At 32.9% G+C, this 14,292-nt stretch overlaps 1 protein-coding gene across 2 annotated transcripts in view; it reads right to left on the bottom strand.

The window, feature by feature from the left end:
• Positions 1-12,653, bottom strand: part of LOC131146087 (uncharacterized) — a 108,923-nt gene extending 96,270 nt beyond the window's left edge. Inside the window, exons 1-2 of one of the 2 annotated variants that reach the window (XM_058095379.1) lie at positions 12,291-12,653; positions 12,063-12,194 (exon numbers count right to left, since the gene is read on the bottom strand). In XM_058095379.1, the coding sequence (XP_057951362.1) occupies positions 12,063-12,194; positions 12,291-12,383 (225 nt within the window). In that variant the 5' untranslated portion in view covers positions 12,384-12,653. The remainder of the gene's footprint in view (positions 1-12,062; positions 12,195-12,290) is intronic. The other variant, XM_058095380.1, reaches the window with a different exon arrangement.
• Between the last annotated feature and the right edge of the window lie 1,639 nt (positions 12,654-14,292).

The raw sequence follows: 14,292 nt of genomic DNA on the forward strand, positions 1-14,292 counted from the left end.
TAAAATTTTAAATATTCAAAGATCTTGGATAAATACTAGAGTATATTTTAAATTTTAAATTTTTCCTGCTTCTCTGTTATTTAAAAAATAATTAAAATTACAAAGCTATACAAAGTATATTTTATATGTTATGTAAAAAATTATTAAAATTACAAGGTATTTAAAAAATTTATCTATTTTATTTATTCATTAAGTTGTTTTATTTTATTTAAACAAGGTGAAAAATGCTATGAGTAATTGAGTATTATATTATTTAAGAAACTTAAAAAATACAAAATATTTAGTTAGCAAGTTGATTTATTTTAAAAGAAAGTCAAAAATACTTTGAGTAAATTGAGTACTACTAGTCTACTAGACTATACTAATTATTTTTAAGCAAAATTATATTTTATTTTTATGTAATAAATATTTAAAATTAGAAGGATAATTTAATACTCATTAATTATATTATATCTTATCTTCATTTTTTTATAAGGACTATAACTTTGTGTGTTCTATGTGTTTTGTGTAGAGATCATCAAATCAAGTCTATCAAGATGTCATGTGAAAAAAAGGGAATGAGGACTTACCTAGTGAGGGCATTGGATGGCATTTGGTACTCCGGTGGACAATAACAGACATATTATCATGTGTAAGTTGTGTGGGAAGATAATTAAAGGAGGTATTGCACACTTGAAACAACCCCTGGCACATAAAAAAAGTTCAAGTGGCTAGATGCCTGAAAGTAACCACACAAGACAACATATGATGGAAAATCTGCAACAATGCTGAGAAAAATAGAGATAAACAAAAATGGCAAGAAGTGGAAGCTCAAATTAGAGGGAATTTTGAGAATTTGAGCAATGAAGAAGACTTAGAAGAAGAAAGAATAAAGATTTTCTTGACAAAAATGCATACGGTCATAGCAACAATGGGAAGAGAGACAGGGATTTCAAGCAAAAACTACTGGAGAGGGTAATATTTATGAAGAAAGAGGTGGCACTGGTAGTGGTGGTGCCAATGGTTTCAGTAGAGCTCAATCACATAGTGTCCTAGAAACTGGAGGTAGCGGACGACAATGGATCAATCCCAATGCCCCTGAAGCTATACTAAGGACAATGGATCTTATTTTAGAAAGAAGCAAGAGTGCAAAACAACCAAAAATAAACACTAAGTTGCTGAAAGGTTTAAAAAGTAAATTAGGTAAAGCAATTGGAAAATTCCTAATTTATAATTAGAATTCCAGCAAATGTAGCTAACTCTCCATTTATACAACCTATGCTTGATGTTGCTGCAGCTGACTCTCCATTTATACAGCCTATGCTTGATGTTGTTGCAGAGGTTGGAAAAGGGGTGAAGGGTCCCTCACCCAATGAGGTATTTGAAATTTATTTGGAGCAATAGTATCAAAAAATGAAAATTTATATATCTTCTTTTGCTAGCATTTGGAAGGAGGGAGGTATAACCATTATGTGTCATGGTTGGTCAGGACCAACTAAAAAACAAATAATAAACGTTTTAGTTTATTGCAATAGAGGTACCATGTTTCATAAGTCAATTGATGCCTCTAATGTGCAAGGCCAAACAATTAAATATTTTTCCAAGTAATTTTCAAATTTTGATCGTATATGTAAATAGTATTATAGACTTGTATATTTTTAATTAGATAGTAATAACAATAATTATTAAATGTACAATTTCATTTCAAATTAATGGACGGGGTTGTTGAAAAGATTGAAAAGAAAAATGTTGTCCAAGTAATGACTGATATTGAAGCTACAATGAAGGCTTAAGGAAAAGTGTTAATACAAAAGAGGCCCAATCTCTACTGGATAGCATTAATGGACAGCATGTGCAACTCATTGTATAAACCTTATTTTTGAAGACATTGATAAGAAAAGTAATGTAAAGATGGTCTTAGAAGATGCAAAAGCAATAACCTCATCTATTTACAATCACACATGGACAGTGAATTTCATGAAGAAATTCACAAATAATAGAGAATTGTTTCGCCCTACCATCACTCGATTTGCCATCAACTTTATTGCCTTAGACTATTGTTAGACATAAACAAGCATTGAATGAAATGTTCACATCTGATGCTTGGAAAAATTCAAGGTTTGGGATGGCAAAATCAGCCCAGCATATGACGCAAAGAAGATTATCTTAGGGAAAGAGTTTTGGCAAAGGCCTCCAATATAATTAAAATACAGGAGCCCTTAGAGAAAGTTCTTAAATTGGTTGATGGTAATGAAAAACTAACCATGGGTTTCATATACAAGGCAATTGACAGGGCGAAGTTGGCCTTTCAGAAAGATTGTCGGTTCTACAAAGATTATTTAAAAATTATTGATAACCGGTGGAGTTTTTAATTGTGTAAATAAAATACAATTTCTTATTATTTCAATTTTTAAATTATGCAAAATATTATATTGTTACATTCTTGCATAGTTGCATTAAAACACTATTATTGATTAACATGTTTGTAAATTTAATTTTAGGATATTTCTCTAGCTCCCAATTTCTTTATGGTGCCCCACCTTCTCCTGAAATTGCTAGAGAAGTCATGGATGGGTTAAAAAGTGATAACCAAGTTGGTACCCAGTATAGATATTCAAATTCGGGCTATTAATCAAGTTAGTATTGGTTCTATTGAATAATGAAATATTTTCGTATTCTATAATACTTTCTATAAGATATATCTAATTAATTAATTAACTTCAAAATCATCCTTTTTTAGTTGTTGCTATATCGGAATAGGCAGGAGACACAGAATTACTATGAGAATGAAATGAAAGATATGATGTTTTCCAAAAATACCCTTTTAAAATCAAAAGTTTGTGTTTGATTACTAGAATAGAATCAGAGAGAGAGAGAGAGAGCAGGCAATTTGGCAGATAGAGAGGTGAAAGGGAGATTGATTGCAGGAAGAAAGGGACTGCATGCTCCAGCAGAGAGAGGTGGTGAACGGAGAGATGGCAATTCACGGCTGACTGCGAGAGAGAGCGAAAGAGAGCAGGAGATCCAGTAGCAGTGTAGCTGCGGTGGGAGCCATAGAGCCAGCGGTAGAGGACTCCGGCGGAGGGCGATGGCCAACACAGTAGAGATGGCAATGGCATTGCAGCTGACTCCCCAGGAGACAGAACAGAAGATCCAGCCGGCGACAGTGCGGCAACGATGGGAGTGAGATAATCATGGCAGTGCAGCAGCTGTTGAAGCCATATGTGTTTGAACAAAAGGTGGTGTTGTGTGTTTGGGGGAGGGGGGCCTCCTGCTGTGTTTGAACAAAAGGGGGGTTATCAAGGTTATGAAAAAAACGGTAAAATTTAAAATACTGGGAGGGTATTAATGGAAATGAGTTCATTCCATGGAAGGAAAAATGATTCCAGTCCATTTGGGCAGGAATCACAATTCCCCTAAATGATGGAATTAGTATTCTTAGTGGAAATCATATTCCGGCTGTGATTTCGCAAACCAAACGCAGGAATGCAATTCCAGTCCTGGAATTTGATTACATTTCTGGCCTAATACTGCAAACCAAACGGGGAGCTATCAGCTTATATTTGATTCTGGCTCTTATTTAGGTCTCAAACTCGAAAATACTTTCTTCAGGTAAGAAATGATTTATTAATATCCAAAAAGCAAAGTACAAGTCTTGGAGAACAAGGAGACCTCACCAAATATCCAACGAACAGGAAAACAGAAAAAATATGTGTATTTTAATTATAAAAGTGCTGCTTTCCAATCCCTTCTAAGAGTTCACCCTAAAAGAACCAAGGAAGATCACTCTATCCAGATTACCAATGAGCACCTTGTGCGACCCTTACAAATTCAAGCATTCCTCTCAATCCAAAAGGTCCAAAGAATGGTGAAAACCACAACACTCCACAAAGTTCTACCATTTCTATTTTTTTCCTAAGCCCCTGTCCTTGAACAATAAAATCTGTCCCGCCTTCCAAAACCCCAACCACTTCAGAAGAGAGTGTTCCAAAGGTAATCACGCATCAACCTTTCTAAGGGTATCGCAACTTTCAAAGGAACTTCAAATGATAAAGGTAATATATTGGAATAGAAACATGTGCTCTGCCTATATAGCACTAAATGCCTAAATATTCCTACAGACAACCAGTCCCAAGCCCGCATAAAGAAGTAGGATTGTGTTAGGTAGCTGACAGTCAACGTAAAATTTGTCCTATATTATATGAATCCTTACCAAATGTTGAAAGGTAATAGATTGGAATGTAGGAGAAAGAGGCACCAATAAGTGTGGTACAACCCCTGAGAGAAAAGCATGCCCTCTTCCAACCCTCCAATCCTCTACCTACCTTTTTTAACATAGGGTCACAAAAGACTTCAAAATTTGGATTACTTCAAAGAGGGAGACAAAGATAGTAGAGCCACCACTCAAGGTAAGCCCAAACCACTAATATTTTGGAACTATATAGAACTCTATCCCCAGTACTTATTCTAGCAATGTCACTCTTGAACAAATCGTCTCTTAAAACTCAAATCTTCTCAAAAGTTTTGAGCAACATAGTGACTTTCTAAAATTTTGCTATGTAGTCCACAAGGAGGAGCAGGATTTCTGGAGATGTGAGAGCCTTATTTCCTCCCTTCCCACATGGAGACCATCTCTAATCACCCCTAAGCCCCCATTTGGGAGCACTTAAAAAAAAAATGCCTACAACACTTATCACTTAAAATAAGCACTTTTATAAAATTTTAAAAAAAAAAAAAGTAGCATTTGGCTTATACTACAACAAACATTTATTACAAAAAGTGCTTTTCCAAACCACGTTTTTTTATAAGTATTTAAGTGAATTTTGAGAAGCAATCTAAGCCCCCTTTTGGGAGCACTTAAAAATAAAAGTGCTTATACCACTTATCACTTAAAATAAGTAATATTACGAAAAAAAAAAAGTGTCATTTGGCTTGTACTATGACAAACACATTGCAAAAAGTGCTTTTCAAAAACCACTCTTTTTACAACTATTTAAGTAAATTTTTAGAAGCAATCTAAAATAACTTTTTGGTCACTTATAAGTGGCATTGTTCAAAGGTGGGGTCAATTTTGTAAATATAAGAAAATTTTATAATCCATTTACTATTTTAAATTGATATTAAAAATTAAAAATATTAATTTCATTAATAATATTATTTTAACATAAATTAATATGACAATCATATGTTAAAATATAAATTAAGAACAATATTATTGTTAGTCAAAAAAAATATTATATTATTTTTACTTAATAAAAATATTTAAATATAAATTAAAAATAACATTAATATAACTATTAATTAAATTGCTAATTATTTTTAAAAATATTAGTTAAAATAACAGTTAACATAATTATTAATAAAATTTTTAATTAAAAATTAATCATACATTATTTTATTTTGCAAACTCGTAATTATTAACAAAATAAATTAATTTTTTAAATTAATAAAAAAACCATCTATAAATTTAAATTAATATTAAATAAACTAGAAATTTTAATTTAGTTATTAACACTACTTTTAACATTAATTAATGTGATAATCATGTAATAAATATATATTAATAACAAGATTATTGTCAATGAATAAACAATATTATATTATTTTAGTTAATAGAAAATATTTAAATTTTAATTATAAAATTAATATTCCTATAATTTAAAATTTTAATTATAAAAATATTAATACATTTATTTAAACTATATTATAAAATACATATTAGATATTATAATTCAATTTTGGATTGAACGAAAACTATTTATCAATTTATATTAACATTAAAAAAAAAAACTTCAAATTGGATTAATAATATTATTTTTATCATAATTTAATATGACTGTAATATGTTATAAATATACATTAATAACAAGATTATTATTAATTAAAAATAATAATATTTAATTATTTTTTAAATTTTAATTTCAATTATAAATAATTAAAATAATTATCAATGAAACTGTTAATTAAAAAATATTAATATATTTAATTTAAAATATGTTTGAAAATAATCATATAATACACTATAATAAAAGTAAGTATACAAATATCACTTAACAAGATTATTATTAATTAAAAATAATAATCTTCTATTATTTTTAAAAATTTTAATTATATTTATAAATGAAACTGTTAATTAGAAAATATTAATATTTTTAATTTAAAATATGTTTAAAAATAATCATATAATAACAACAACAACAACAACAACAACAAAACCAAGCCCTAGTCCCACTAAGTGGGGTCGGCTATATGAATCCTTTTCCGCCAATTTATGCGATCATGGACCATTTCTTTTGATAGATTCAAAGATATTAAATCCTTACTCACTATCTCCTCCCAAGTTATTTTAGGTCTACCCCTACCCCTTCTACTGCCCCCCACAGTAACTAAGTCACTCTTCCTCACAGGTGCACTATAAGGCCTACGTTGCAAGTGTCCATACCATCTGAGTCGTCTCTCCCTTATCTTATCTTCTATAGAAGCTACACCTAACTTACCACGAATATGTGCATTCCTTAATTTATCTTTCAATGTTATACCACTCATCCATCTAAGCATCCTCATCTCGGCAACTTTTACTTTTTGGATATTATGTTTCTTCGTCGCCCAACATTCTGATCCATATAGCATGGCTGGTCTTATAGCTGTTCTATAAAATTTCCCTTTCAATTTTAAGGGTATTCTACGATCACATAGAACACTTGAAGCACTTCTCCATTTTACCCAACCTGCTTTAACTCTATGCATTACATCATCTTCAATTTCTCCTTCAGCTTGCATAATAGATCCAAGATATCGAAATCTACAAGTGTTATTTATTTCTTCATCATCAAGTTTAACTTTGTTTCCAATATTCCTCCTATCATTACTAAAATTACATTTCATATATTCTGTTTTATTTCTACTTATCTTAAAGCCTCTAGATTCCAAAGCTTCTCTCCATAATTCTAACTCAGTCTCTACTCCATCCCTAGTTTCGTCAATTAATACAATATCATCTGCAAACAACATACACCATGGAACCTCCTTTTGAATACTCTTAGTCAATTGGTCCATCACTAAAGCAAAAAGATAAGGACTCAAAGCGAATCCTTGATGTACACCTATGGTAATTGGAAATTCTCTAGTTTCTCCATCTATAGTCTTTACACTAGTCATTACTCCATCGTACATATCCTTAATGACATCGGTATACCTACAACATACACCCTTTTTTTCTAAAACCCACCATAGAACTTCCGTATCCTATCATATGCTTTCTCAAGGTCAATAAATATCATATGCAAGTCCCTCTTCTTTTCCCTATACTTTTCCATTAATCTTCTTAAAAGATAAATAGCTTCTGTGGTAGATCTCCCAGGCATAAAACCAAATTGATTTTCTGAGATCTTTGTTTCTAACCTTAATCTTTGTTCAACTACTCTTTCCCATAGTTTCATCGTATGACTCATAAGTTTTATTCCACGATAGTTATTACAATTTTGAATATCTCCTTTATTTTTGTATATAGGTATTAAAGTGTTTTTTCTCCATTCATCTGGCATTTTCTTAGTTTTTATAATTGTATTAAATAAATTAGTTAACCATATAATTCCGTTATCACCCAAGTATTTCCAAACTTCAATTGGGATGTTATCTGGTCCCATAGCTTTCCCATTTTTCATCTTTTTTAGTGCAAACTTAACTTCGTTAACTCTAATTTTGCGAATAAATCTTATATTTTTAGTCTTTTCCTCATTTGACAATTCTAAATTTAAGTCTTCTATTTGGTTTTCATTAAACAACTTACTAAAGTAACTTCCCCATCTTTCTTTAATATCTTCGTCCTTAACCAAGACAATATCATCCTCACTTTTTATACATTTTACATTTCCTAAGTCCTTGTTCTTCCTTTCTCTAGCTTTAGCAATTTTAAATATATCTCTTTCCCCTTCTTTTGTACCTAATCTATCATACAAACTATTAAATGATCTATGTTTAGCTTCACTAACGGCCCTTTTTGCATCTTTTCTTGCCTTCTTATATTTTTCAAAGTTATCTCTGTTTCTACATTTTTGCCACGTTTTATACCAAATTCTTTTTATCTTTATGATTTTTTGTACATCTTTATCCCACCACCAACTTTCTTTGCTATTTGAGAATCTTCCCCTTGATTCGCCTAAAATCTCTCTTGCTATCTTTTTAATAGAGCTAGCTAATCTATTCCAAAGAGTATTTGAATCTATCCCATCCTCTAAGGTCCAATCCCCATCTTTGATCATTTTATCTTTAAATTTTATTATATTTTCTCCTTTTAGGTTCCACCATCTAGTTCTCCTACACTGGTTTATTTTATCCTTTTTCTTCCATTTTTTAATGCACATATCTAACACTAAGACTCTATGTTGTGTGATTAGACTTTCACCTGGAATAACTTTACAATCCTTGCATGATAAACGATCTACCCCCCTAGTTAAAAAAAAAATCTATTTGACTTCTATTTTGTCCACTTTTAAAGGTTATTAAGTGTTCTTCTCTCTTCTTAAAGCAAGTATTCATTATACTAAAATCATATGACATAGCAAAGTCTAAGATCATCTCCCCAGACTCATTTTTGTCTCCATATCCATATCCTCTATGTATCCTTTCATAATTTTTATTATCTCTTCCAACGTGTCCATTCAAATCTCCTCCTATAAATATTTTCTCAGTCCCTGGTATGCCTTGTATAATACTATCCATATCTTCCCAAAATTCTCTCTTAAGATTTTCTGCTAAGCCAACTTGAGGAGCATAAGCACTAATGATATTTATTATCTCTTGTCCTAATACCATTTTGATTTTTATAATTCTATCTCTTACTCTAGTTACATCTACAACGCTATCTTTTAAGTTTTTGTCTATAATAATGCCTACTCCATTCTTATGTTTTTCTTTTCCAGTGTACCAAAGTTTAAATCCTGATTTATCGATTTCTCTAGCTTTCTCCCCCACCCACTTAGTTTCTTGAAGGCAAATTATATTAATTCTTCTTCTAATCATTGTATCCACAATTTCCATGCTTTTACCCGTAAGTGTCCCTATATTCCAAGTTGCTAATCTGATCCTAGTTTCCTGAACTAACGTCTTTACCTGCCCACGTCCAGAATGATGCAGGAACCCTCGCATATTTGACACCGTACCCGGGCGCCGACACGGCGCGTCGCTTCGGGGCGACGACCTAGCCCACCCTCTCCCACTTTTCGCTACACTCGGGTGGTTCAAGTGCAACGCGTCGCTCGTAGGGGACGCCCCAGCAAATATTCGGTAAGGATTCATATCATAGTGATCTGACAAATTTTACGCTGGCTGTCAGCTACCTAACGCAACCCTCCTCCTTAATTAAAAATAACAGTTAACATAATTATTAATTAATTTTTTTATTAAACATTAATCATATAATATTTTATTATGCCTTATAAATATTAATTATTAATAAAATATAATTAATTCCAGGAATGAATAAAAAAACCATCTATAAATTTAAATTATCATTAAACAAAAAAATTTTAACTTAGTTATTAATACTATTTTTAACATAAATTAATGTGATAATCATATGTTATAAATATACATTCATTATAAGATTATTGTTCATTAATAAATAAAATTATATTATTATAGTCAATATTTTTATAATTAAAATTTTAAATGACAACTATATTAATTTTCTAATTAAAATTTATATTTTTTATTAACTAAAACAATAAAATATTATTATTATTGTTATTATAATTTTACTCCGTAGTATGACATATTAATTATTATAATTCAATTCTAGATTGAAAAAAAACTATTATTAATTTAAATTAACATTAAATAATTGAATTAATAACAGTATTTATATCATAATTTAATATGATAGTAACATGTTAGAAATATGCATTAATAACAAGATTATTATTAATTAAAATTAATTATCACTATAATTTTTTAATATAAAATATTTAAATTTTAATTATAAATAATTAAAATAATTATTAATGAAATTTTTAATTATAAATATTAATATTTGTAATTTAAAATACGTTTAAGAATAATCATGTAGTACCCTATGATAAAATTAAGTATCCAAAAAATACTTATTTTGAATACAACCAAATACCACCTATAATTTTCAACACTTTTTCAATCCAACACTTACCATCAACACTTATTAAGTGCAACACTTTTTTTGAAAAGCACCTCCGCATAAGTGGTTCCACACGATCCCTAAGCATGTAAAAGCATCCAACTCAAGGTGTCTACAACAAAATTGCACGAGAAAGGAGATGGTGGATCCCCTTATCTGCGTCCCGAAGAGACCCTACACCACTCTCTTGATTGACCATTGACAATGACTAACAAATGGGTCAAACTTAGGCACCCCTTGATTCTACTCAAGGAGTCTACACAACAAGATTGCACGTGAAAGGAGATAGTGGATCTCCTTGTCTAAGTCTCTAAGAGGCCCTAGACCACTATTTTGGTTGACCATTGACAATGACTGACAAACGGGTCAAACTCAGGTACCCTTTGATTTACTTTCTCCACAAGGCCCCAAAGCCTTTCTTACACGTAACCTTGTCTAAGAAGCCCCAATTGGCCATGTCATAGGCTTTCTCAAAGTTCAATTTAAGGAGAAATCCCTTCCTTCCCCTACTCCTAACAGCCTTTAGTGTATTGTGTCCCAAACCAAAGGATTGTTCATTTGGGAAAGAATTTGATCAAGGGGAGGACCCAAGTTCTCGAATAAATGTATGGGTTAATGGGTTCCTAGGACTCCAAAATACATTTAATGTTCCTTCCTCTGTGAAACTAGTTTTATTTTATTTTCATTATTATCTCATCTTGATTTAAGTAAACTCCGCCAAGTAGTATAGTTTCGTTGTCCTAATCACCACACCATAATAGTGGAAACAAATATACCACATTCCAAAAGAAAAGATGCAAAATAAGCTCAACTCGTCTTGCCATAAACCTTTTTGAAGACAAGGTACGCCCCTTCTTGTCCCTCTTCCTTAAATCCTTTGCCACCTTGTGGCCACCAATGCAACATCTAAAGAATGCATGTTTTTGAAAGTAGACTAATCCATGGTCTCTATATCCCCCAAAACCTCTGGCAACCTTTTAAATAAAGCTTTAGACTTGTAGAGGCTAGTCATAAGGCCAATGGGCCAAAAATCCCTCACCCTCATACATATGTCCTTTTAGGAGAAGCATACAAAAGGTAGGGTTCATACTTCATACTATTTACCCACCACCCCATTTCTATGGAATTCCTCAAACGAAACTTCATATCATCATCGCACAACATCTCCCAATCCTCTTGATAAACGACCATTGTGAAATCATGACAGTTAGGCCTTTCTCCCTACATATCAAGATCGTTTTCCCAACTTCTTTCACTTCAAAAAGCCTCTCTAGTAGGCTCCAATTGAAGCCCTCCAACATCAACTAACTCGGCCAATCTTAAGTAAACAAATGCTCAAAAAATTTCATAATCTCCTCCCCAGTCTGAGCATGACCGCTTTCCCTATTCTCGTAATCTAATTCCAATTCCTTAATGAAATTCTTCCTCCCCCTTCCACAACCTATAATGTGAAAAAAAAAAACCCCAAAAAAAATTTACAGTCCACTTCACCCTCAATTTCTAACACCAACTCAAGTCCTCCCTTAATAGCAACATCTCCAAATTGATGAGAATACTAGCCCTTCTAGACCTAGCTTCCTCAACTAGCAAACCACACTCCTCCAACCCATCTAAATTAGCAATTTCACCAAAGATATGGAAAGTTTTGACACTCATTCCCCTTGCCATCTTTTCGTGTGTTTGGATGGAATATGAGAGCCCTGGAGATTAGTCAGTGGATTGCCACTGTTAGGAGCCAGCACAGTGACTGAAATATAATGAATGATCCTCTTGTGATTCTTGATTTCTGTGACACCCTTCAGTGTGCTTATTCTTTTTATGTTGTACCTGGGAAGCATCCCCTTGATGCCCTTTAATAAGATTATCTTCACTAACCAAAAAATGCTACGAACAACATAACGACCAAAAAAAAGAGAGGAAACGAGAGGCATACCTTCTTATCCTTGATCTCGCTGGACTGAATCCATGATTTGATCTGGTCTCGGTATCTCTGCAGTTTCTTGATCTCTTTCTTTAAATCGGCCTCAAACTTCTCCTTCTGATTTGCATTTTCGGTGTCGTAAACCTGAAACAACAGAGTTCCGCGAGGAAGAAAAAAAAAATGATTATGAAGAAAGGAAACTTTACGTAAAAATAGACAAGCTCTCCAGGCAAGTGAGACCTTGTTCCAAATGCTGTCGAAAACTTCGACGCCCTCTTGAACCTTCTTCAAAACCCGATCAATCTCGCCCTGCAATTTTCGGCTTGCTCCCATTGTGAAATTGAAGGATGATGGAACCGGTTCAGCGAATCAACCATCCAATGCCTGTGTGTTTTCGATGTATTTACAACTGTCGGTTTACGTACAGATTGTTTGTCTAGGGTTCTTAAGCTCGGTAGTGGAAGTCGATGTCTTGCCTCGCCCTGCCCGGTCAGACTCAGGGTGCGTGGCCATCCGCCTGAAGGGGCCGGGTTAGGTTCTGACTTGTATCGGGGGCTGGGCTTTCAGAGAGAATAATGAACTTCAAAATGTACGCACACATACAATTATTAATAATTAATGAAGGGAATTTATGCAGTTTTTAAATTTTTTCCCCAAACATCTTTCTAAAAAATCATTTGATCTTTTAATTTTAACATGTGCAAATCATGGATAGGTTAGTCAAATAAATTTAATTTAAAAATCTTAAAATCTATGCATAACTTTCCATTATCATCCCTAAAAATAGTAAATATTACAATTTTAATAGAATTTATTCATTGATTATAATGTAAATAGGTTATGTGCTCCTAGTTTATCAGAATCTATCAACATAATAAGCATTATTTTGATCACTACTATTATCATTGATGATGGTCATAATAAGAATTGTGCTCATGATTTAATTATATTCCTATAATTTGCTTTTCTTGATGCCTAGAATTTCCTACTTAAAAATCTTTTATAGTGTTGCTGTCATAAATTAAATGGCTCACGTGGACTAATTTTCAACCGCGACCACCTATAAGAATCCAATCAATAATAGTTTGGAAGACCCGAGGTATGTTCTGAGAGATCACTCTGATGTTTAAGTCAATGATTGAGGGAGGTTTATAAAGTAATAGTAAAAAAGAACGGATAAGGAGGAAATGCTTACCTTCTCTCTAGATGTCCCTTTCATAGTTGGGAATGGTGTGCCCCTATTAATTTGACATTTATTCACTATTTATTTTGATGCAGGTGGAGTTACAAACTCAAGGCAAAGATGACATTGTTAATATTGCAGGGAGCTTCAGCTTAAGAGACTAGCAGAATCACGGTGGGCCCAGGTCCACTATCAGACCACCACTCAGGTATAAATTTAGCATTCAGATGTTTTATGCATTCATTACTACCAGCAGCAAGGTTACTATTTTTCAAGTTGAAGTGCACAGCAAAGGGAAAAATAGATAGATAAGTGCTATGGTGAAGGAGATGAAGTCATTGTATATGTACCACGTGTAAGAGTTGGTGGGGCTTCCAGTGAGGAAGAGAGTGATAGGATGCAATGGAGTGATGTATCTGTTGTGTGTGAATGACATGTTATTGGCTGGAAAGGCTTTGACTGAGGCTAATCATTTTGGAACTCTGTTGAGAGGTTTTTACATTAATATGTTGGGTACGACCAAGAAGGGTATTGGTTTGATGATTCGCATAAACAGAGTTACAAGGAGATTATGTTATCATAGGGTGGCTTTGTGGACAGAATCCTAAGGAGACTTTGTTTGCCATCTTAGGGGGATTCTATGGAGAATTGATATGAAATGTATACCGCTCGGTACCGAAGGAAGGCTTGTGATATTCGAAATATGTCAAAGATCCCCCATGATGGTGTAATGGGGTGTTTGGCAAGCAACAGGGTCAACCATCAGTTGTGAGATTTGCTGAAGAGTATACAAGGGGCTTTGGTGATAGAAGGCTTGCAGCAGTTTTTGTGTTTACTATTGTGGGAAGGCTTTGTCAGAAACGTACAGCGCAATCTCAGGTTGTTGCATCTACAACTAAATCAGAGTTAATGTTAGAAGCCGAAGTTGCCATCGGCAAGTTCAAGTGGCGTTGCTTAGACTTGATGTTTTTTTTTCCAGTTGCTAGACAGGAGGCAGTCCCAACCTAACATCCCAGGTTTAAGGTGGAACTATGGGTTCATATTTTAGATTTCTCCTAA

The sequence above is a fragment of the Malania oleifera genome, chromosome 13 (assembly GCF_029873635.1).
Source record: "Malania oleifera isolate guangnan ecotype guangnan chromosome 13, ASM2987363v1, whole genome shotgun sequence".
NCBI classification, from domain to species: Eukaryota; Viridiplantae; Streptophyta; class Magnoliopsida; order Santalales; family Ximeniaceae; genus Malania; species Malania oleifera.